Source organism: Colletotrichum chrysophilum (assembly GCF_026319265.1).
Source record: "Colletotrichum chrysophilum strain AFK26 chromosome Unknown scaffold_54, whole genome shotgun sequence".
Taxonomy (NCBI): domain Eukaryota; kingdom Fungi; phylum Ascomycota; class Sordariomycetes; order Glomerellales; family Glomerellaceae; genus Colletotrichum; species Colletotrichum chrysophilum.
Window position 1 is genome coordinate 220,486 of NW_026517341.1, and position 23,456 is coordinate 243,941.

The following is a 23,456-nucleotide window of genomic DNA, read 5'->3' on the forward strand; positions in this document are numbered from 1 at the left end:
ACCACTGCTCAAAACCCGTCTCGGTCGTCCGGAGTCTGGAGCCTAGAGCCTGGAGCCTTGACGCAAACAAACCCGCCCTTCGCTTTGACTTCCCTCCAATCTACTACCCTTTTTCTACGCCGCCTGGCCCATCGTCACATTCCGTCGACATTCTACCCTTGTTCCCACCGTTATGCTGACCAAAAAACCTCTGCGACTAGTCACTTCAGCGAGCAATACCTGCTGTTCGCAGCTGTAAATCATCATCGCGATACCGGCCGCGGCCATGGAGGCCACCGAACCGCTGTCCTCGCCAACTGGACGCGGCTTCAGCGTGCGCTCTCCCCAGTCGCCTCACTCTCCCCGCTCTACCCATCGCGACCAGCCTCCCCAGAGTCCTCTGAGTCCGAGAAGTCCCATTTTCAGCAGCGCGAGGTTTGGAAAGCCGCCCAAGTCAGCTGGCGGAAAGGAAGGTTCTGGCGCTATTACCGGGGGGAAATGGACCAGCAAGATGCGCATGCCAGGCGCCTCGGCGAAGCCATTGGTCCCCGTGACTGAGAAGAAGTCGGAAGAATGGAATCTGAACCAGTCACCCGCTCGCCGTTTGAGGGCCGACAGTTCGGCCGACGACAACAAGTTCGACATCACCCCTGATGGAGGCTCCGCTGGTCGGGAAGGAAGGCAGTTTACCGTTGCCAACGTGGGGAACAATGGACGGATATACTTGAGGTGGGCTTCCCCTGGCGTTTGTTTTGCTGGTTGCGGTGACCGTTGTTTATTTGGTCCCGCACGCCGCGGCAGGAATGATGAGACCTGGGCGCAATCTCGCATTTCGACCGGAAACGTACTGACAACATACAGACCGACAGTCCGGCCCGCCAACCAGAGGTTTCCTCAGCCAAATTTTGTTTTTCCCATAACGCCACCTGGGACAGCCGGCCTTGATGCCTTGACCGAAAAGCAGAGACAACAAGACGCAACTGATCTTCATCTCAGCCAGTGGACAGCCACGCCACCTACTCCCGCAACGCCTGCAACCGCCGCATCTCCCCCAACAGTGAACAACAAACGCTTTTTCCCTAGTCACGCCCCACGGCCTTCTCAGCATAGACGTGCACATTCCGACTCGACGGCACATGATGGCGCGACGAGCAGGAACTCCGAGGCCGAGGGCTTCAAAATCATCATTTCCAAACCAGGAGAGGAGAAGCGATCAAAAACCACCGAGGATCTGGACGCTCCGGACATTCCTCTGCTAGATATCGAGATTCCAAGCTGGAAACTGGGCAACCCACGGTTTACTGCTAGAGGCACGGCTTTCTTCAGAGGATCGAGTTATGCGCCGACAGAAGAGTTTCCCCGCTCGAGCAACGTTTCCTTCCTTCATCGAACTCCCACGGGCGAACTTACCCCGAGAATACCAGAGTCGTTTTCTTCCAGGAAGCCCACCCCCATTTCGATTCCTCAAATACGACTGCCACCCTTGGAATCTACGGGGCCGGCCGTATCCTTCAGTCCAGCTCCCATGACAACGCCCCGGTTACCCCCCATCCGCTCGACCTACCTGTCCACTCATCTGGTCATTGAACCGGCCATGTTCGATGCTCTCACTTTCAAGCCGGCATGCGACGACCGATCCTTGGTTCGCTACTCGCCGTCTACAGGCGCCGTGACCGCTGCAACGCCACCCCGCCTAGTGGCTGAAATCACTTCGCCCAGCTTCCTCGACTATGACCTTATATCCGACTTCTTCCTCACGTACCGGGCCTTTCTGGAGCCGGCCGACTTGCTCAGGATGTTGCTTGCTCGACTAAGATGGGCACTGGGCCGAGATGATGAGATCGGCATGGTTGTGCGAGTTCGCACCTTCGTGGCAATGCGCCACTGGATCCTCAACTACTTCATTGACGACTTTGTCATCGAGTATGCTCTTCGAGTGACTTTCTGCAACTTGCTGAACGATATGGTTGATGAGCTTTCCACCGATCCGCGAGGACGAAAGGTTCAACTGAAGATTCTCGCGGAGCTGAAGAAGTGCTGGCGACGTGTGTGCGCACAGTTTTGGGATGGTCCTGAGTTCGATTCCTCCCTGGGCCCGAACGTACCCATCGCCCCGGGTGGCATTGCGGGTCATCGGAACGCCAGCCTGGACCCTTCGTTTTGGGAGCAAGACGGTGCCGCTCCTCAGCTAGATTCTCTCTTCGTCCCTATTATAGAGGACAAGGAGCAAGCCAGCTTCTATGCAGACGTTTCCCGCGCTGGACACTTTGGGGACTCTCAACCCATTTTGGAGAGACCCTCTACGCCGGAAAACCAAAATGTCCAGGAATTTGACAGGACGCAAGCAGCATCACCCTCTAGTATTGTGAGCATGGACGTCATTTCCTGCTCGTTTCCTGGTAAGACCACACGAGGAGCTCAGCCGGCTGGCAATACTACATTGGGTGCTCACCCAGTAGCGCCATCCAGCTCCGTCTACTCGAGTGCTGGTCCGGTAGCAACGACACCAAGAGCTCTGGTCGGGAAGCGCGTCAGGCCCAGCCACGGACACAAGAGGAGCGGAAGCCTGACTGATTCTCGTAGAGAAAAGCAGCATGCAGCGGAGAAGACGATATTCCAGGAGACCGAGTTTCTCATGTCGCTGCCTTTTGCTGGCAGCCTTGTCAGAGGAAACTTGATGCCTCCTGGCCAGCCGTACGTTGAGATGATGTCTCCTAGCCTTAGTGGCGAAAACCAGCGACAGACCACCCTATTCCAAGTGCCCCCTGAGCACAGAAGCACCGCATCGGCGATGTCGGGACAAGGTATGAGGAAGCTGATCGGCAGCGTACGACGTGCGCTCAGCACGCGAGGACAGAACGTCTCCCCAACCCAGGGCAACTTCATCAACATTTCGCCCATTGGACCCCGTGGAGCCACCACTAACCGGCTCCCTGGTACCGCCATCGTCCCGCAAGCTCAACCGCGACTGAATGGCACCCGGCCCCCTGTTCGACTCGACCTATTGGGTGCAGAGATTGTGGAGGACTTCAAGAAGGCTGTTCGAGAAGACGCCGCGGTGGAGGCTGCGGCAGATGCTGAACGACGCGGCTATCTCAATCCGACCATCGGAGCGCTGCATAGTGCACTTCCTGATGGGGCCCTGGATTACTCCGCGGCCCATATCACATCGGCCTTTGGCAGCAGCATCCACGACAATGACACCCTTAGACCTGTCAGTGACATGGCCATTACCACCGGGAGCAAGTCGATTGTCATTGTCGACGACACGGTGACCAGCCCTCTTCCTGCAATGCATGGAGCAATTCCCGTCAATGATTCCGTGGAGGCTTTTGCCGATTCTTTCATGCCGCCTGCAGCTGATCCGACACCGCCGAACACGCCACCCGGACATCTGATGGGCACCCCTAGACGGTCTTCATATCTTCTCAATCAGCATGTCATAAGACCGTCTCTATCTGCGGATCCCTTACCGCCATTCGTTCCTGACTTGGCAACGCTGGGCGATAGTCAGGCACGTCCCTCTGTAGACACCGATCGTCCCGCATCAGACACTGTGGGACCGATTTCAAGGCGTCCCACTCTCAGACGATCCGCGAAGAGGCATATTCGTCAAAAGTCGAGCAGGACCAATCGCTCCCTTGATTCTGCTACAATTCCCCGACGTGCTGCCTCTTTCGGAAGTGCTTTCAACCCACGCTCGACAGTGAAGAGCTTCGATGCGACGACTTACTCGGGGAACTCGGTTTCTGACGAGGACGAGCCCAGTCCTGTGCCTGAACCTCTCCGCATCCTGAGACGACGCCCCGGCGGTGACCTGCGAGCTGTAAACAATGTCGGCGATTTGGACGCCTTCCCACTGCGTAAGTCGCGGTCTGTTGGATCACTCACGACATACTCAGAGTCTATTCGAAGCTCCTATCTGCAAAGCTCGAACCATGATACCAGTGCCTTTGTCGATGTCGTTTCTAGCGAATTTTCCCACCAGGACAACGCGGAAACTTTCTCGCTCGGGGCCCTGGCAGAGCCGTCGGCCAAACGTCAAGTTTCTCTGTTCAGCACGCACTCGTCTAAACCAATCATGCGTCCGTCTTTCGAGGCAGAGGCACAAAAGTTGGCACAAATTCCAGACGATGCTGACGATGACGGCGGAGTTGAGTCGGCTCTACTTAAGCTGGAGGGCAAGTACGAGAAGAGGACATTCAAGCTGTCCATGGAACCCGCCAACACCCCTCTTCCAGGTGTGATCGCAGAGATGGTTGCAAAGAACGACATGGAAGGGTCACCCAAGCAGGGCAGACAGAACCGGCACTTGCATGTCTTGCCTGGAGATGCGATCCCGAGTCACCAGCATCAAGAGGGACCCGATGCACATGCAAGTTTCCTTGATATTCCCCAACGGCCGCCCACAGAAACAGGCTCGTTCCTGTCCGAAAAGTCGGGAGGATCGTATTGTTCGATCCCCCTTTTGGAACGAGATTTCTCAGATGACGGCCAGAGCAAGGCAAGCGTTCGCGAGTGGACCAATATGTCCATTCTCCAGGGACCAGACGACGATATCACGCCGGCTGTGACACCTCGTCCCATGGAAGACACTGGATCCCATCATTCGTCCTACGAGTTCGTGCGTAAGACAGAGAGTATGGAGAAGATCAAGTCAGGTGACACAAAGGCGCCGCCGAGCGAGCAGTCATTTCTGGAAGACGACAGCGATGGAGAGGACGACAATGTTTCCGACTTATCTTCCGAGCTTTCGGCAGAGGTTGTCGAAGCAGACGAATTCGTGGCACCGAAGCCGCAGGCGCCCAAGTCACATCGCAGCGCCTCGATTTTGGAGTTCGACCCTCGTCCTCTGCGAGAATCAGTCGTTAGCCCTGTTGACAGCCAAAATCCTCCCTCGCCGCCAATGACACTCGTCCAGGCTCTTCGTATGTCGCCTGAAGCTGCCATGATCCCGGAGCTTCGCGAGAGTCAAGTCTTCCAACGGAAGCCCCTGCCGCTTACTCCTGACGCAACTCCGACTGATGCTTTGTACCTCAACTCCCCCGCTGATCCCACTGGTACGAGGGAGGCCTTGCGCGGGCAGCCAAAGATACCTGAGGAAGAGCGAGAGTCGTCATTGAGATTCTCGGTGCATCTGCCCTTTATCCTCGCCTTCGATTCAGAGATCTTGGCCCAGCAGTTCACTCTCATTGAAAAGGACGCTCTGAATGAGATCGACTGGAAAGAGCTCATCGAGATGGGCTGGAAGAACGCAACCAACAATGACTCCAGGTCTTGGGTTGACTTTCTCCGGAACACAGATGCTCATGGCGTTGAAGTAGTCATCGCTCGCTTCAACATCATGGTCAAGTGGGCCTGCAGCGAGATTGTGCTAACCCAGAACATTGAAGAGCGGGCGCGCTGTATCATCAAGTTCATTCACATCGCAGCTCACTGCCGCCGCTACCGCAACTTTGCGACCATGAGCCAAATCACCATTGCTCTCACGTCGATGGAGGTGTCGCGGTTGACGAGGACTTGGGCCATGGTACCGCCTTACGATATGAAAACTTTGCAAGAACTCGAGGGTCTCATCTCCCCTACACGAAACTTCTACAACTTGCGTGCGGAGATGGAGGGAGGCTCCGACGATGGCTGCATCCCATTCGTCGGCATCTACACCCATGATCTTCTATTCAACGCGCAGCGGCCGTCTGAGATTGCTAGCTCGCCGACAACCGCCCCTCTGGTCAACTTTGAGAGGTGCAGGTACTCGGCTACCATTGTCAAGACATTACTTAGGCTACTGGAGGCCAGTACTCTATACGAATTCCAGCCTGTTGAGGGCATCACTGAGCGCTGCCTCTGGATGAGTGCTTTGAGCGATGAAGAGATTCGCAAACACTCTCACCGCCTAGAGTAGGCCAACATTGGCACTGCTCGCGGCATCTATTACTTAATTACGTCAATTTCACAATGACGGAGCCCATAAGGCAATTACGACCATCGAAAGATACCCGGATTTTGTACATGTGCTTCTTACGGATCACGACCTTCGCTCACGTTTCCTTCCCCAAACCTGTACAACAAGCACATACCCAAACTACACATTCGTTTAAGGCTTCTTTCAGCGATCGTCGTTCTACACGACCCTACCCGAGGTGGCATCCTCGAGGTAGTGGAAATATACCCTGTACTGTTAATGTTAACAAGATATCACAAGAGCATACACGGCTCGGAATGGAGGATGAAGTAAGCGGTGGCCATGGTAGGCCCAACATGCACATAGATACTTATGGCTGTCTATGCCCCAACTCAGCGTCATTTGAGCGAGCGAGCGAGCGATCAGGCGAGCACAAGGAGTTGTTAGGAAATGGGACTTTTGGGACGGAACGGACACGTCGGGCTTCCTAGGCCCAGGGCTTTGTCTCTTGAGCAACGAACGTTCGATACCCCCTTGCATGTTAGATTATACTCTAGGCGAGTAAATCAGAGAAATGTTTCGAAAATTGAATAATGCTACTCCCATTCGTGACTCTCCTGGTGGCTCTGCAGGTCATACGCCTGTGAAGTGATCCGGTTACCACTCGCCATCAACCATTGTTACTTCCACAACTATCCAATCATGAAACTCGACCAAGGAGATGACTACCGAGGAGATGACCAGCATAGACGACAAGTCGCTTTAGGCTCGCCTTTCCGCTGCCTTTAAGCCGTCTTGGTTGGGAACGGACTTCAAGATGCCGCTTGACAAACCAAGGGCTGTAAAAACTCGTTCTGCCAGATCGGCAGATTTTGGTCTGATCTTCTTGTTTCCCGCCAGACTCTTACGATCGATGCAATGGAATGAATGTTTGGCATGCCAATATCGGCACTGAGATGGCTTACAGACAACAGCAGATGGATGACAGGACATGGGCATTCCAGACAGTCCATGAAGGACACCGAAGTCACGTCACCACTCAAACACGTGTGGAAGCGCAGGTGAGAGACCAACGACGGTTGTGGTATTTTGCAATGCGAGTTCTTCATCAACCAGAAGCCTCAAAGAGTAAAAGGGCGGGATAACGATCAAGTCCACCCCTACTGGGCCCACAGGGCTTTCCCTCCCCCCCAATACATGCACAATCCAGAGTATAGACTATATCACGGATTTGGTTCGAGTATCTTTCCCTCATTAGTGCGGCCGAGTTTGAACCCTTTGCCCCAAGATGCTACCAGCAATCATAAACAACTCCGGGAAGACGTATCTACCATTTTTCCATGACCATTGCTGTGTTTTCCCGCCGACCATTTTTGCAAGTGTTTTGACGAATCGCTTTTTCAATCCCACACTCAAGGGAAGGATCTTTTTCTCGTGTTCGTTTTGTCTTTTTGTTGGTTTGTCATTGTCCGAAGCCCCTCTCGTTTGGTCCACTACCTGACCGACACCGCAATATCAGGAAGTTTACCACTGAGACTCCTTGGGAGCAGCAGCGGCGGAGGCCTCGCCGGCCCAGTCGCCAGCAGTGCCGGCAGCGCCAGCGGCAGCCCAGTCACCCTCGGCACCGTCCCAGTTGGTGGCGGCGGGGGCACCGGTGAAGCCAGCGGCAGCAGGGGCAGCGTCCCAGTCACCACCAGCGGCGGGGAAGCCGGACTCGATGGCGGCGGGGCCCTCCTCCTCAACGCCGGGGAGCTTCTCCTCCTCAACCTTGTCCTCAGCCTCGGCCTCAGGGTCGCGGTCTGTTACGGCGCAAGCGCGCACTCGGTTAGCCATTGTCCAGCACCTCTGCCATAAGGAGCGGGAAACACATACAGAAGTACAGATCGACCATGACGTCCCAGGGGGTCTCGCGGTTGTAGATGGTGCCGCGGAGGCGGAGGACCTCACGGGCGAGCATCCACCAGACGAGACCGATGGAGTGACGGCCCTTGTTGTTGGTAGGGATGGCAACGTCGACGTACTCGGTGGGAGAGTCGGTGTCGCAGAGGGCGATGACGGGGATGTTGACGTAGCTGGCCTCCTTGATAGCCTGGGCGTCGGTGCGGGGGTCGGTGACGATAATCAGGCGGGGCTCCTTGAAGGAACGGGTGATGTAGTTGGTGAAGGAACCGGGGGTGAAGCGACCGGCGATGGCGACGGCACCGGTGTGGGAAGCGAACTTGAGGACAGCGCGCTGGCCGTAGGGACGGGCGGAGATGACGCAAATGTCGGCCGGGTTGTCAATGGCGGCGATGATGCGGGCAGCCAGGACAATCTTCTCCCTGTAGGTTGGCGCAAAAAAGTCAGCGAATTGCTGCAAAATCGCTGCGGATGCGCGCGCAAACAGGCCAAGAAAAGAATTTTGGTGTATAATTTTCCCTCCTGCGCCGCAAGCTCGTCGTTTCGGATCGGTTTCTTCTTACCAGGTCTTGCCAACGTTGATCACGTTGACACCGTCGGCGCGGGTCTTCCAGAGGTAGGGCTCCATGTGAGTCTGGAGGTTCTTGCTTCCCAGGTGGGCTTGAGCTGCAAGCAGCATCTCAATGTCCTGGGAAGTGGCATTGAAGACCGAGGGCAGGTTAGCGGGAGCCATCTTGGGCGATTTGGGTCGATCTTCCACGGGGGTGACGAGGGGCGACTTGGTGGTGATGGAGGAGTATTTTCGATCAAGAGCTTCTCGTGAGGAAAAAAGTTCCAGGCAATATTCAGAGAAGTGTGCGCGCTCGCCTGCCCTGACCGCGCTAGCCGAACCGGGACTAGCCGCACTTGGGGTCGCAGCTGCTTCTTGCAGCACGTGACGGAATGAGCTAAGCCAGATGTGGATTATAGCCCCACCCTTTTCGAGCGATGGGAAGACGGGGCCATTGAGGCTGGAAATTTTATGGCGACCCTCCACGCCGATGATCGTGTTGAAGGGGAACTGTCGCCGCCATGCCTCCCAGATTACAGAGCCTGCAACGGCTAGGCACCATTAGCCGTAAGCTCCAGTTGCGATTGAACCTGTGAAGGAAGTGAACCGACGGCTAATTGCTCGAGATAGTGTGCCTGCGCCCAGCTGTGAGGCCAGCAACCCCGAGCTTCCTCCCCGTCGTCCAAACCGCCAACCTCTCCCTGAGGGAGCGGAAGCGCAAGGCGAAGTCGGACCCGTACCGATACCAGCAGGCGCAGCAGCGCAAGGCCGCCAACGTGAAGAGGCAGGCTGAGATCCAGGCGGAGAAGGACGCGAACTGGGGCGACCCGATCCACGGCATCCCATCTCCCTTTGTCGAATCGTTCGACTCGGCCGGCCAAGCGCCCAAGACACCCGATATCAGGGACGGAAAGGGCAAAATCATCGCCGAAGGCCATGCGCTTCCGACAACACCGGGACTCCTCAACCACCTGGTCACCCGCGACGAGCTGGAACAAGTGATACAGAAGGCGTACACCCTCACGAAGCCGTTGAAGAGCGACAACCCCGAGACGGCAGACCCCGTCAAAGAGCAACAGGCGGAGCAGGAGCATGAGAAGAACCATGCCAAGGTGGTGGAGATCCTGAACCGCATTCTCTCTCTGGAGAACGCCAACTCCAAGATCCTTCTGCACAGCAACATCAAGAGATGCGTGGAAGAGTTTGGACGTCACAACACCGACAAGGTCCTGAGACAGAAGCCAAAGTCGGCCCTCGCCGACCCCAACGCTCCCCCGAAGCCCGAGAGAGCCGGGCCCGACACGGGAAGCTCAGAGGTGCAGATTGCGATCCTGACGGCCAAGATCAGGAAGCTGGCCAAGGAGCTGGGTCAAAACCGCGGATACAAGGACAAGCACAACAAGAGGAATTTGAGAGTGCTGTGCCACCGGAGGCAGAGGTTGATGAGGTACATGGAGAAGAAGGAGAGAGGCAGTGAGAGGTGGACAAGCATGCTGGAGAAGCTGGGTCTGTCACCAGCAACCTGGCAGGAGCAGATCAGCTTCTAGGGAATGAAGATAGAAGACTTGTAAAACTCAGACTTGTAATTGTCCTCTATGTACAATATAGCGATCGGTACAGATGCTGATCTCCCCGTCATGAACCTGAGCTGCCTCCTTGCGCCGTGATGAACCTGCCATTGAAACGATGAAACACTGGTATTCTACAAAACTTAACAGAACAGTTGGAAACACCAAACTCAGAAAACGCTGATGTAGTTGCCGATCCGGTCCTTCTGGTTCTGGGCTATGCACTCAGCGATCCAAGTAATGTTTCGGATTTCCTGTAGTACATCAGTTGAGGTGCTAGATGAAAGTAACCGGAAGATCTTACCTGCTCACGAAGCCTCACCCAGGCGTAAACAATGGCAAAGGTGAATTGTCTGGTGAAGGCGCTCTTGGAAATTTCCATCTCCTTCTGGTAGAACATATCCTCCAAGCTCCTGCCATCGGCGCTGGAGCCGCCACCCATGTTGCCGGGTCCAGAGGGGCCACCACCAAGACCGGCGGCCTCGAAGAAGCTCTTGTAGTCCGAGACACCATCAACAGCCAGGCGGACGCCTTCGAAGTCATCTGCTCTAGAGAGCATCAAGGTGCCCTCCGGGTACAGCTTGCCGAAGCTGGGGTAGAGCTTCTTACGGTCGGACTTGTTCAGCTCGGTACCGAAGGAGTTGAGGGTGATGTTAATGGCACGGCGATCGGCCTCGAACTCGAGGATTTCGGACATGATCTCGGAGGTGGGCGAGCCGGACATCTCAGGGTGCGTGTTGACAAAGTTGTAGAAGTCCTCGAGGTAGTTCTTATACAGAGTGTTGCGGACAATCTCGATGTTGAGCTCGTCGAGATCCTGGTGGCTAAGACTGCCCTTGAAGTAGGCGGCAAGAGGCGTCTCGATCAAGACACTGTTGTACAGCTCCTCGATGTTCGTTGCAACGCACAGGACGGGCATGGTCTCGAACCAGCCAAGGGGATGGCATCTCTCGAGAAGCTCACGGGTATCTCGCTCGTGAAGGGTGCCGGTAATCAACAGGGCAACGTTGTCGATCATGTAGCCGTAGGTGAGGTAGTCCATAAACTTGGCAAGAGTGCCGATAGCGTTGGCTCGAACATAACGGAACTCGGAGACGAGCTTGTCGGTCGTCTTCGCGGCCAGGGCTGACGTCGAGGGGTTGGGAGGGAGGTTGCCGAGGAAGTCGCCATAGGCAGGGCCAAGCTGCAGCTTGAGGTCTGGAAACGAGTCAGAATGTCATCGCGTCAGATGGTGTGATGATACTGACCATCGATGGTCTCGCACTGGGTCAAGTTGCTGTAGCTGGAGCTTGTAAGGAGGCCATTTCTGTAGCCACGGACGATGCCCTCGAGGAAGCTGTATGATGATCAGCGACGAGCGCAACGCCACACGCAATGGTCTGCTGGTGACCTACCCGCTGTTGACGTTGAAGAAAAGACCCTCCATCTTGACGTTGGATATTGCTTGCTGATGCTCGATGCAAGAGAGCTGTAGAGGTGACGCCGGTGTTGTGGAGGCGCAAACGGAGACAGCTGCGGTCGTGGATATTACGCTTAGGACTCGGCCAAACACTGCACTCGTAGCATCCAGGTCCCAGCCTGGCGTCCCAGTCCCCATCATTACCGTGCAGAGAGTGGCGCACGGGCCCACCGCATTCAGCCAGTCGGCGAAACGGTTTTTACGCGCTCCGAGCCATCCCACTTGCCAATTGGTCTAGAGTGGGGGCGCCCAGTTCCGCCGTCGAAAAAAATTAGGTGGAGCTTGGTTCAGAAAAAAATATTTCCAAACCCATCAACTCGCTTCTCGAGCCTGCCTCCGCGGACAACAACATTTACACCCACGCGCGGAGGATTTTACCCGAGGGATCTGTACGGCTTGCTTGGAAGGGATCCGACAATATTTCACAATGTCTCTCTTCGTTCTCGCCGAAACGCCGGCAGGGTAAGTTTTTCTACAACAAGAACGAAAAAAAAGATGCCGTTGGACACCTGCGAGCTAACACGAGACACAGCTACGGTCTGTTCAAGGCTGCTGACAAGAAGCTCCTGAAGCGTGATGAGCTCACTTCTGGTCCTACCTCTTCGGAGAAGATCAATGAGATGTAAGTCGCGTCCACAAAAGCCAATGGCTAACCGTCCCTCGCCGACCAGCCAAGGCGCGCCTCGCGGTGCAGCTCTGGGCTGGAGACCGCGAAGACGGCTGCACAAGTGCGCAACCTGGACGCAAAGCTGACCGTCGCATAGGCTCAAGCTCAAGTCCTTCGTCAAGTTCGATAGCTCCGCCGTCGCCGTCGAGGAAGCCGCTGGTCTCAAGGAGGGTCGCGTTCCCCCATTGCTCGCCAACCTGCTCAAGGAGATCAAGGACGAGAAGAAGGCCTCGCTCGCTGTTGCCGACATTAAGCTCGGTACTGCGATCGGAAAGCTCCCCGAGTTGAACATTCAGGCCGTTTCCGACGCCGTCACCCTGGACCTCTTCCGTGCTGTTCGTGAGAACATGTCCTCTTTGGTGCCTGGCCTCACCACCGAGACCATGGACCGCATGGCCCTCGGTCTGTCCCACTCCATCTCCCGCCACAAGCTCAAGTTCTCCGCCGACAAGGTCGACGCGATGGTTGTTCAGGCTATCAAGCTGGTGGACGACCTCGACAAGGAGCTGAACGTCTACGCCATGCGCACGAAGGAATGGTACGGCTGGCACTTCCCCGAGTTGGCCAAGATCCTTAACGACAACCTCGTCTACGCTCGTCTCGTTGTCGCTGTTGGCATGCGTCAAAACTTCGCGGAGACCGACCTCTCCGACATCCTCCCCGAGGAGCTCGAGGGCCCTGTCAAGACTGCTGCAGAGATTTCCATGGGAACTGAGATCACCCCTGAAGATTTGGACAACATCCAACTGTTGGCCCAGCAGACCATTACCTACTCCGAGTACCGCGCTCAGCTCTCCAACTACCTTGAGACCCGCATGCGCGCTCTCGCTCCCAACCTGACCGCTTTGGTCGGCTACCTCGTCGGTGCCCGTCTGATTGCCCACGCCGGTTCCCTCATCAACCTGGCCAAGGCTCCCTCCTCCACCATCCAGATTTTCGGTGCCGAGAAGGCCCTGTTCCGTGCGCTGAAAACCAAGCACGACACACCCAAGTACGGTATCATCTACCACTCCTCCCTCGTCGGCCAGGCCACCGGCAAGAACAAGGGAAAGATTGCCCGTTCGCTCGCCGCCAAGACTGCTCTCGGTCTTCGTGTCGATGCCCTCGGCGATACCGAGAACCAGGACGATGAGGAGGAGAGAAGCATTCTCGGCCTCACCAACCGCATCAAGCTCGAGAACCTCCTCCGCAAACTGGAGGGCAAGCCTCTCCTGCCCAAGGGTGTCGGTGTCGGCCCCGACGGTCAGCTCACCACCCCTGGTGGCTTCAGCCTGAAGGAGAGCCGCAAGTACAACGCCGATGCCGATGGTGTCGAGACCAACGGCAAGCTTATCCAGGTCGTTGACGAGGAGATGAAGGATGCCGACAGCGAAGACGAGGATGAGGAGATGAACGACGCGAGCGAAGAGGAGAAGAAGAGCAAAAAGGACAAGAAGAAGGAGAAGAAGCGCGTCTCCATCGCCGCGGCCGAGACCCCCGTCAAGGAGAGCAAGACCGTCAAGGGCACCCCCGCGAAGCTCAGCGAAAAGGACTACGAGCGTTTGGCCGAGGAGGCCGGCATTAGCGTGTCCAAGTTCAAGCGCAAGTTCGAGCGCGGCGACGTCCAGCTCGGCGAGGACGGCTCTCCTGTCGTCTTCAGCAAGAAGGAGCTCAAGAAGCTGCGCAAGGACGGCGAGGAGGCCGACGCGACGCCAGTCAAGGAGAGCAAGAAGAAGCGCAAGCATGAGGACGACGAGACGCCCAAGAAGGAGAAGAAGCTGAAGAAGAAGCGCAGCTCTCTTGGTGCTTAGGAAGGGACCAAGCAGAAGCGGCGTCGCATTTCTTATTCATAGACGGCACCTTGGGCCTCATGTGGATCAAAATCTTCTTCAATGCGCTGTATGATACCTTGATCTCTCTGGCCGGCGTTATGGGATGGACCTGGGGGTTTTATATGGTCTGATCATTGGATGGGCATAGTTTCTCTTTTTACTGGCAGGAAAAATGCAATGTAATTGCTCGCTTGACCGACGTCCCGCGTCGTGTCCTGTGAACCAACCCCCGTGACATGTACAGCGCGCACATCGCGCACCAAACCCTCGACTACACTCCGAGATCTACCACGCTCCCCATGGTCTATTTCGATTTTTGTTTCGAGGAAGATGAACAGCTCTTTGGAGCAGAGCCCAATACTCACCGCGGCATCCACTACACCATGGAAGTCGAGGTCCACCAACGTGGCTCACATGCTAAGACATGTGTGTTTCTTGAGACATAGGTATCCAATCCTTTCGACCTGTCGACTGGCAGTGGCAAGATCGTCTGTTGAAACATGAATCACCGCCGATGGCAACGTTGCAGCGTATCCCTTCACATGCGCAGAAGCTATCAAGATACACCAGCAGAAGTAGTCAATTCAATACGATAACCCAAAGTTTTCCCTTGCATAACCATGCCAACTCTCTGTTCATGATCCGACGGGAATGCAGCGGCGGCCCTTGTCTCCCCTTGTACAAATCGGTGGCTTCTGGGCCCATTTGCAGCACTGTTGTCACGTCAGACAGATGGGCGCGAATGAGATGCAGCTAATGACTTACGCGGTAGTGTGCCTTGCCTGGGCACTCGCCACTGCAAAAGCATAATGTTAGCACGTTCCCATTTAGAGTCGATGATTGTCAAAACGACAGAGAGAGGGCGCGGTTGACATACGTAACGTAGCCGCCGGGGCAGGAGAGACTGTCCTTCTTGCAGATGCCGCTTTCGGTTTTGCAGTCGGGATAGAGACAGCACTTGACATTGGCTGGATCGTTGGGGCATTTTTTGTTCACAGTGAGACCATTTAGGGAGCTACACTTCGACTTTTTTTGACAGGTCCCGACGTTGCCCTGAAGAATGTCAGAGTCGGCGGACAAAGGGCTCGACCTTCACTCGCTTACATTGCTGTCCGTACAATAGTCGTCTATGGCTCCGAGCGCGCTGGAGATGAGCAGAGCTGAGAAGATGAAAGACGCCTTCATGGTGATGTACGGTTAAGTAGGTTTACAAGATATGTGTCTGAGTTGATGAATGACAATGGCTTCCCAGAAGGAAATGGACTGTCTTTTATAGATTTCGGGTAGGTAGCCTCTGCAAGAACTGGCGAATGAGATTTTCATCAACTTGAATCTTCACGCCCTTAACAAACCATCTCGAAAGTCAAAAACACTTGGTCTTACGTCCATCGTCTGTATGTTGTAGGTGCCGCTCTGGAGCCGTGTAGTAACTGGAACATGCACCTTGCCGCCATTGACACCAGGGCTGCAGGCCAAAAGTCCAGGGCATTGAGACCAGATTAGACTCCAGCTAACTGCTTGGAGTGAATCGAAATGTTGCCATTGGTTAACTTAGTCGATCGGGCCATGGGCAGATTGGGCAACGACTCAGACCTAGAAAGGTGCAGCCTTGCTGAGGTCGCTGGTTTGAGGCAATTCACATACTTCTTGTACCATAGATTGAGTAACCTGAGAGAGGGGTTGCATTAGCCTCTCGATATTGTGAGACGGAATTGGAAGGAGGTGCTGCTGGTTCATCAAGACCGGGATAGATGGCTTACACGGGGTCGGGGTAAAGTTGGGCCTGGACCACACAAAAAGCAAATGAGGCTTTCAGCTGAACTGCAGCTTGTTAGCTAAGAACAACTCCACCAATCAGTCAATCTTGGCTAGAGCGTTCTTGGATATCGTTAACCAACCCTCTCAACTTGCTCGACATCTGGAACTTGGATGTTGCAACCTGGGACAAAGGTCAGGCGACAACTCTAGCCACCCTGCGAAGTATGTCAACGCATGCAACCCTGAGACTATTTAAAGATATTTAAGGGACACTAAGTCACCTCGCTCAGACTAATGTTACGCTTTGTACCTTGTAATATGCCATAGCCTACTGCTGTGCTGTTGACGATGTCTCGGTGAGCAATCCTTCACCGACAAGCGAGCACGTGACTTTGATTGGCCCCACGGGGTGCCCGTTGCTGGTGCTTTCACCATCACAGCGCCATTTCAGATCAAATTTGGCACCCCGATCAGCCCCTGCATTAATCATTCGCAATAGTCAGCGGTATGGATGGCCAGAGGAGGTCTAACGTGAGTGCCACTCTGAACAGGCCAACGCTTCATGCTTCTCCAGGAGGGGCTGAGGATTTCGGCAGCGGACGGAGCTCCCTGGGCCTCGACTCCGGGCGTCAGGAACAGTGGATGAACGATTATTATGATCGCAGGGCGACCAGAAATCACGGCCCAAATGGTAGGTCTGGCAGTCTCCTTGTATCCAATCAATGCAGCAAGACAGAAACAGGGTCGTCTTTGCCACCGCGCCAGCAGCGACCGCAGCGCGTACCTTAAGGTGAGGTAACCAGCCCAGGGGTACCTCCCTCATCGGCGTCATAAAACTAGCGCCACGTCTTTGTCTCGTCGTCTGGCAACGTTTTCGCTGCATGGCGGTCTGCCTTGAAAACGGCAGGCGAGGTTGACTTTGCTCTACTGCCTCCAATAGGTACCTACCTGCCTAGCTTGGGAAATACCTACCTTACTCTTTCTGGTGGAAAGAAACAAACGGGCAGTGACTGGCAACTGCGAACCAGCTGCACCTTTTGACGCGGCCCAGTCATCGGTTTCGGACGATTCGACAAGCAAGAACCCAGTCACGCAGCTGTCCCTGGTTCAACATCCGAATTTATCTTCACCTCACCCACGCATTGGATTGGCCCTGCTGCTGACTCATCTCTCAACCCAGGTGGCTCGCATACAGACGACGACGCCTCTGATGACGGCGAGGCATTCCCCCCACAACGCGTCAATTGGGCTGCTATGAGAGCAGATGCAAGCATGGAAGAGTATCTACGAAATGCACAGATTCCCGAGTACTCGGATGAAGAGGGCGGCAGCGGTCCTCTGGAAGACCTCGGTGACATCTCCGCCGAGGACACCAGTGTCGAAGACGGCGAGAATCACATCGACCAGCAAGAAGAAGAACCCGAGTTCGACCCTGTTGCTGCCGGTCTGAAGGAGATTTCAAACCTGGGGAAGTTCACCGTCAGCAGCCACAAGCAGGGGAATGGCGTTGATCAGCTCCGGCATGACAGCCTTAAGAGTTACTGGCAGTTTGTCTCCCTCTACACAATGCTTTGGCAAGGACAGCACGAGACTGACTGCTTGCAGATCCGACGGGCCTCAGCCCCACAAATTGACCGTCTACTTCATCAAGCGTGTCGGCATCAGAGACATCCGCTTCTATGTGGACTACAACGAGGACGAGTCCTACACGCCCACCAAGATCATCTTCAAGTCAGGAACCAGCGAGAACAATCTCATTCAATTCGCCACCATGGATCTGTCAGCACCTTCAGGATGGCAGCTGGTTCCCATCGCTGGCTCCGGCGGTGGTCCTGACGGCAACACCCTGGTGTCGTATGTGTTCCAGATGCAGATACTCGAGAACCACCAGAACGGCAAAGACACACATCTCCGTTCTATCAAAATCTACGCAGCGGACACAGATGGCGCGAATGTCGAACGCGAACGGGACTCTAACAACGTCTCTGTACACAGCGTGAGTATGATTAATCTCCTTATAGATCGCCCTGCTGATAAGTTCGTGCGAAGGACCTCACCATGGAGGATGTTGCTGCGGATGAAAGGCCAGCCGACCCCTGGGACATCTCTGTACTTGAAGCTGGCCTTCCTATTCCCGACTTCATGAAAGAGCCTGAGATTCGATGAGCGATGGGACACGCGGCAGCCCCGCCTCCTGAAATTATAAAGGAGAGTCGTGCCGGAAGCCTGGTTTACGAATTTCACGAACGAGAAAATGCGAGTGTGACGGATATTAGTAGCATCAGTTCTTGTTTTACTGTAATGATACCCAAATCGGACACGGAAAAGAACCGGATGAGAATCAGGCGTTGGATGGGGAGGTGCAGGTCAGGATCGAACGTCGGACGGTTCAAGTCACGCACCACCGCGATGATGTGAAACTATACTCATTCACTGATTACTCAATATGATAGGTTGAATCCTATTCCTGCCCCATGGTCTTGGCGGCGTTCAACGACTGGTCGACCCCCACAGGTTGCAGCAGCATGTAGAGAGCTTAGCGCGAGCGGCTGAGTTTTGGTGTGGCAGGTTTACTCTCTGCATTCATCGTGATCCCTGCAGAGCCGGACGAATTAACCCGTATCTGACACCGAGACTGGGTTGCGACAACAAAGCCCACGTGATGTGGTAACTGAGTTACTCGCATCACAGCCTTTGAAATGGCGGACGCGAGGCTGATTCCTGGAACACTCAGACCTGAAGCACCGAAGCCTGCGATACTCAATAACCTGCGACGATGGACCAAGATGAATCGTATCGTTATCAGCCTCTGCCACCTGCTGTTGAGCAAAATCGTCCACCGCCTTTCACACGGCTGCTGTTGCTCAAACCAGGGTCAGCTGAAGACCCTTTCGAGGCGCACCTGGAGCTTGTCCACATCGAGCAAGCTCCTCCCTACGAAGCTCTGTCATATACTTGGGGCAAGCCGACAGAACAACCGAGAGACTACATTTGGCTCGACGGCCATCCATTACCCATCAAACCAAACCTCGAAGATGCGTTACGGTCACTGCGTTTCCCGAACCAAGCTCGGCGTCTCTGGGTTGATGCTCTCTGCATTGACCAGTCGAACCTGGACGAGCGCGCTCGTCAGGTTCAATACATGAGGCTAGTTTATAAGCATGCCGCTCGTGTCGTCGTTTGGCTGGGTCTCAAGACTAGTGGAACTCATGAAGCATTGCAAGCTGCGGAGAGGATTGCTAGACTCAGAGAATACACAGACCCGGCTCGCAGCGGCGCGGATAGTGCTCCGCCTGACTCGGATACTCTTCAGGCTCTAGTCTCTAGCATGATGGAAGATATCCCTGAGTCTGCCATGACTAATTTGGATGAGGTATTTCAACGGCCGTATTTCACTCGCTGCTGGTGCGTCCAAGAGGTTGTGGCGTCGTCCTGGGCCATAGCCAAGATTGAGGATTTGGAGATGTCGTTTTTCGACCTGATCGCATCATCCTTATTCCTCGTACAATTGAAACAAGAAGTGGCGGTCAACGCACCATGGGAGCTATGGAACAATATCTTGATGGTCCGGCAGCCCAACCATCCAGTGTACCATACAGAGGTGCAAGGATCTCTGGGCGGCTTTCTGCACCTTCTGGAACTCACACGAACCTTTCAGGCGACTGATGACCGCGACAGGATATTTTCCTTGCTGGGGATCTGCGACGAGGGAATCAATCCTATACTGGCTTTGACAGCGACAGCGAGTGGCCAGGTGAGCTGGCGCGGCCGCCTGTTCCGTCGCGGGTTGAAGCGAATATCTGATTTCATCAACGAATTCCACCCCCAAGGCACTTTCGGCACGCCCAAGGCGCTGATGCCGGACTACAAGCGAGAGACGGTGGCGGTCTACTGCGACTTGGCCAGGTTTCTCCTCCGCAAGACACCACGAGTGCTAGACGTCCTTGACCATGTTTCGCACAACGAGGAGCCTGGGACGGGAGAGTACCCGTCTTGGGTACCCAAATGGTTCGAGGGAAGAACGTGTCTCGTCTTCAGAGGAGTCTTCTTTACTGGGTTCTACTCGAAAGGCCGCACTGATCCATACCTGGCCGATCTGCACGACATTCCTGCGGTAGCTGCGCCGATGCGACCACGGGTCCTCTCTGTCGATGGATACCATGTGGACGTCGTGGACAGGATGAGCGATGTATTTGAGTTTGTCTCCGGGTCAAGGCTCGCAGGCTTTGCCGTTATCAAGGCCTGGTTTGATCTCTACGGCGTGCCCATCAACCCCAGGAGGGGAACATTATACCGCGACGGAAGTTTGCTCGACATGGCGTTCTGCAAGGCAGTCTTGGGCAGTTTCTTCGGGGCATCCATCGGATCCAACTACTCCTCGATGATGCAATATGGCGGGTTCTCCATGGCCTTGGACCAAAGCCTGTTTGTGTCGGTCGAAGAAATAAAGCAGGATACACTGGTCAAAGATCTTTCTGAGAACTTCCTGGCCTTTACAACCTTCTTGGCCGAGTCTGGAGTCGTGCAAGAGTCGTTCGGAGAGCCCGAGCGCGACAGAAAACTTGTGAGCTTCTTGGTAGGGGTCGCTGTTGCTGCCAACCACCGCCGCGTCTTTGTGACTCGAGACGGGCGCGTAGGGATTGGCCCCAAGATGATGCGGCCCGGGGACGAGGTCATTGTGTTGTTTGGGGGTCGCATGCCTTTTGTCGTGCGCCGAAGGGAGAATCACCATCTTCTTGTGGGAAGTTGCTATGTCAATGATGATGAGCTTATTTGGGGGAAAATCACGGATAACGTGAAGCACAACCGAGGCGGTCCTCGGACTGTGACTTTTGAGTTTCATTGACACTAGTTCGCAGAGAGACACATTCTCTGCTGGATGGAAGACGATATCGGAACGATTTTGCTGCGAGTTGAGGCAAGTCAGACCCTCGGCCTAGCCCTCTGCGGGCGTTAAGTAACACAGCAACAGCTCGCTGAATCCGGCGCCGGGAAGGGCCGAAGTTGCTGTGGCCAAGATCGCAAGAGCTTGGGCCTCTGCCGCGAACTATGTTGGTTGATAGGTCGAGAAGTTGGGACGACACATGGAACCGGCAGAGCAGAGGGGGTAAATTCCCCGATGTCGCCCCTCCACCATGCTTTGGCAGGTGGAGGAGGAGTCTCGAACGCAGTCGAAGTTCATGCTTCGGGCTCAGCTGACAGGAAAACTGGGCAATGGAGCAGGCGCCCTTTGGCGAAGCTTTAAGCGTGAAACATAACGCAGCCACTGACGCATCGACGGACTGCGATGCGGGGCCGGCCGGCCACGTCTAGACCGTGGCCCATGATGTCATTTCAGTAGCTTGTATCTTTTATATATATCCATATTGAAGTTCCCGTGAAGCTTATATCGGATATTGGGTGATATATGGCCGATGAGACGCCGACGTGTTCTTCCCGTCACATCACAACCGAAGGCGGACAAGCAAAGTGCGCACGATGCAGATCGTCGTCGTCCCCGCATCGCCCAAGACTGGGCAAGCCACGATACGAGCGTTGTTGGAAGATCCATCGGAACCGACAGTAACAGGGGTCTATCGGGATACAGGAAGAGTGCCAGCCGAATTCAGGGAGCATCCCCGGTTCAGGGCTGTCAAAGGCGATGTCGCGAATGTCGGAAGTCTCAAGTTTTCTGGCGCAGACGCATTGGTGACCATCACGCCGCCACTATATTCCGAATCAAAACCGTTGACGAGAGCGAGAGAGATGGCGGCGAATGTCAAGTATGCTATTGGCATGGCTGGGGACTCGGTCAAGCGGTTGGTCTATATCTCAAGCGTAGGGGCGCAGCTAGAACACGGCACGGTAAGCTGGGATCTGAACGAGTGGCGGGAGGAAACTGGAGCGCGAGGGGACTCCTTATACTAAGATGCAAGTGTAGGGCGAGATAAAAACAAACTACGAAGCTGAACAGGCACTTATTGGCTCTGCGCCGGAGGTTGTGTTCGTGAGATGCGCGTACTTCATGGAGAACTGGGCGGCAGCGCTGAAGACTGCCAAAAGCGAGCAGCACTACTTCCACTCTGTTATATCACCTGCGGACTACAAAATACCCATGGTGAGTGAGCGTGGTTTATACACCAAGGTGGGTTTGATGGTTGCTGATAATCTTCTTACAGGTCTCAGTACACGACATCGGCAAGACTTGCGCCGCGCAAGCGCTCGCAGCCGGATCCCCTCTCGGCGAGAATCCCTACGTCTTCGATCTCCACGGGCCGGACACGTACTCGACGGAAGACGTTCGACAGGCTTTTGAGGAGAGGATAGGAACGGGCGTCGAGGCGAAGCTGGTCGAGGGCGTTCAGCTGGAGGAGTTCTTTGGCGAGATCTTCCGGCCCCCAATGGCCGGCATGTTTGTGGAGATGACGAGAAGCTTTTTGCCTGGCGGGGTTGCTATCGAGGAGATTGTGGAAGGTTCAAGAGTTCAACGAGGAAAGACGACACTAAGTGAAGCTGTTGAGAGGATGATGGGTGGAAATGGGTAACGTCCTCGAACGAATTAGTGAGGGAGATGTTAGTGGGGGCTACTGATTGAAAATGTAGCATCGGACCACGCCTACGGGTACAGAGCAAGTCAAACCGCACAAATGGTAGCAGGAAGCATCGTGTAATTCAAGTTCAAAAAACAAAGATGGACCAAAAAGATACTAGGGGAAAGAATCAAAAAACGAACCTGGGTGTCAATCGCGGACGGGAATTGAGCCCGACGTGGGGGTCGAACCCACAACCTTGAGATTAAGAGTCTCACGCTCTACCGATTGAGCTAGCCGGGCGACTGGACCCAGCTGGTTTGTTGAGCTGGGAGCCCAATTGACAACCTATTTAGTGAAGCTTGAAAGCTATCGTGCCACGTCCGCCTAAACGAAGTTCGAAGTTCTGATGCCGCATGTCGAGTGCACGATGTCCAGAGTGAGTCAGAATTTGTGCAATCCTTTTTTGGTTTAGAGAAGGTTTTGTTGCATTCCAGTTAGGTTTGTTTGTCTTGCTTTGCTCATTCCCGAAAATTGACCCAATTCGTCGAGCCGGAGCCGAAGCCGACATTCCCAAACTGCCATCCCTCCCGACAGATTGATCTATGAAAGTCTCAACCTTTTTCCCCTCTCGAATTATCCTTACTCATTTGATCACATGAACTAGACTTGCTACTGGTTTATTTGTAAAATCATCTTTTTAAGAAATTCATCCCCTTAACCGTATCGAACAAGCGCATCGCATTCCAGCGATTCGGCATCGGGTCTCAAAGTTCACGGCTTCGTAGGATTCGAACCCCTGCCCTGCCTCAGTCCCTAACCTTCGGGCTGTACAGGGGTCTGCGGTTCCACCCCTGTCGAAACAAACAGGACCCTGAAAGTGTTTTGGCTTTCTTAACGGTTCTAAGAAGCTCTACACTCGGAAAACAAAACAGCTAGACAGAACAAGACCGTAAGCTGTCATACATATCGCTCTAGGTAGTTCACCAGGCGGCAGGGGATTTAATGTTTGAAAGAGAAAAGGTTTTATTCACCTGTGTCAGGGAGATTGTGCAGAACAGCACGCCTTGTAGAGCTCCATGCCCCCACAGTCAGCCGGCGGAAGCAGCAGACCCCATTCAATAAGCTGCGAACAGCATGGCAATGCAGTGTCTCGTTGGTTAGTCGATGGTCATCGTGATGTTGTCATTGTATTCCTGGCCCACTGTCGGGGGACTTTGGTTGTGGAGACACATCGGACTGACTTCTCGGTTCGAAAATGCCATGCTCGGCTCAAAATCCCATGGAAGGGGGTTGGGCGGAAACTAGCTACCTATTGTATCATCACACAATATAAAACGAGATCGTCATC

The 23,456-nt window shown here is 54.6% G+C and overlaps 8 protein-coding genes and 1 non-coding gene across 9 annotated transcripts; 6 read left to right on the top strand and 3 right to left on the bottom strand.

The window, feature by feature from the left end:
- Positions 1–265: 265 nt before the first annotated feature.
- On the top strand, positions 266–5,884 carry COL26b_006988 (uncharacterized protein; the record flags this gene model as incomplete). Its single annotated transcript, XM_053179797.1, has 2 exons — positions 266–708; positions 1,063–5,884. 2 exons carry the CDS (start codon positions 266–268, stop codon positions 5,882–5,884), a joined length of 5,265 nt encoding a protein of 1,754 aa, XP_053036297.1.
- A 1,524-nt stretch (positions 5,885–7,408) lies between these two features.
- RPS0 (structural constituent of ribosome) lies at positions 7,409–8,516 on the bottom strand (the record flags this gene model as incomplete). The annotated part of the gene is made up of 3 exons (XM_053179798.1): positions 7,409–7,683; positions 7,757–8,205; positions 8,347–8,516. 3 exons carry the CDS (start codon positions 8,514–8,516, stop codon positions 7,409–7,411), a joined length of 894 nt encoding a protein of 297 aa, XP_053036298.1.
- Positions 8,517–8,854: 338 nt separating this feature from the next.
- On the top strand, positions 8,855–9,880 carry COL26b_006990 (uncharacterized protein; the record flags this gene model as incomplete). The annotated part of the gene is made up of 2 exons (XM_053179799.1): positions 8,855–8,900; positions 8,964–9,880. 2 exons carry the CDS (start codon positions 8,855–8,857, stop codon positions 9,878–9,880), a joined length of 963 nt encoding a protein of 320 aa, XP_053036299.1.
- A 191-nt stretch (positions 9,881–10,071) lies between these two features.
- Positions 10,072–11,327, bottom strand: VMA6 (H(+)-transporting V0 sector ATPase subunit d; the record flags this gene model as incomplete). The annotated part of the gene is made up of 4 exons (XM_053179800.1): positions 10,072–10,155; positions 10,206–11,098; positions 11,149–11,237; positions 11,296–11,327. The coding sequence occupies 4 exons, from the start codon at positions 11,325–11,327 to the stop codon at positions 10,072–10,074; spliced, it is 1,098 nt and encodes a 365-aa protein (XP_053036300.1).
- A 460-nt stretch (positions 11,328–11,787) lies between these two features.
- Positions 11,788–13,817, top strand: NOP58 (Nucleolar protein 58; the record flags this gene model as incomplete). The annotated part of the gene is made up of 3 exons (XM_053179801.1): positions 11,788–11,822; positions 11,893–11,982; positions 12,125–13,817. 3 exons carry the CDS (start codon positions 11,788–11,790, stop codon positions 13,815–13,817), a joined length of 1,818 nt encoding a protein of 605 aa, XP_053036301.1.
- Positions 13,818–16,868: 3,051 nt separating this feature from the next.
- On the top strand, positions 16,869–17,762 carry COL26b_006993 (uncharacterized protein; the record flags this gene model as incomplete). Its single annotated transcript, XM_053179802.1, has 3 exons — positions 16,869–17,143; positions 17,202–17,592; positions 17,646–17,762. 3 exons carry the CDS (start codon positions 16,869–16,871, stop codon positions 17,760–17,762), a joined length of 783 nt encoding a protein of 260 aa, XP_053036302.1.
- Positions 17,763–18,372: 610 nt separating this feature from the next.
- On the top strand, positions 18,373–20,215 carry COL26b_006994 (uncharacterized protein; the record flags this gene model as incomplete). The annotated part of the gene is given in 2 exon segments (XM_053179803.1): positions 18,373–20,160; positions 20,177–20,215. 2 exon segments carry the CDS (start codon positions 18,373–18,375, stop codon positions 20,213–20,215), a joined length of 1,827 nt encoding a protein of 608 aa, XP_053036303.1.
- Positions 20,216–21,074: 859 nt separating this feature from the next.
- COL26b_006995 (uncharacterized protein) lies at positions 21,075–22,120 on the top strand (the record flags this gene model as incomplete). Its single annotated transcript, XM_053179804.1, has 3 exons — positions 21,075–21,440; positions 21,550–21,693; positions 21,755–22,120. The coding sequence occupies 3 exons, from the start codon at positions 21,075–21,077 to the stop codon at positions 22,118–22,120; spliced, it is 876 nt and encodes a 291-aa protein (XP_053036304.1).
- Positions 22,121–22,335: 215 nt separating this feature from the next.
- COL26b_006996 lies at positions 22,336–22,408 on the bottom strand. The gene has a single exon. It is a non-coding gene; the product is annotated as a tRNA-Lys (tRNA).
- Between the last annotated feature and the right edge of the window lie 1,048 nt (positions 22,409–23,456).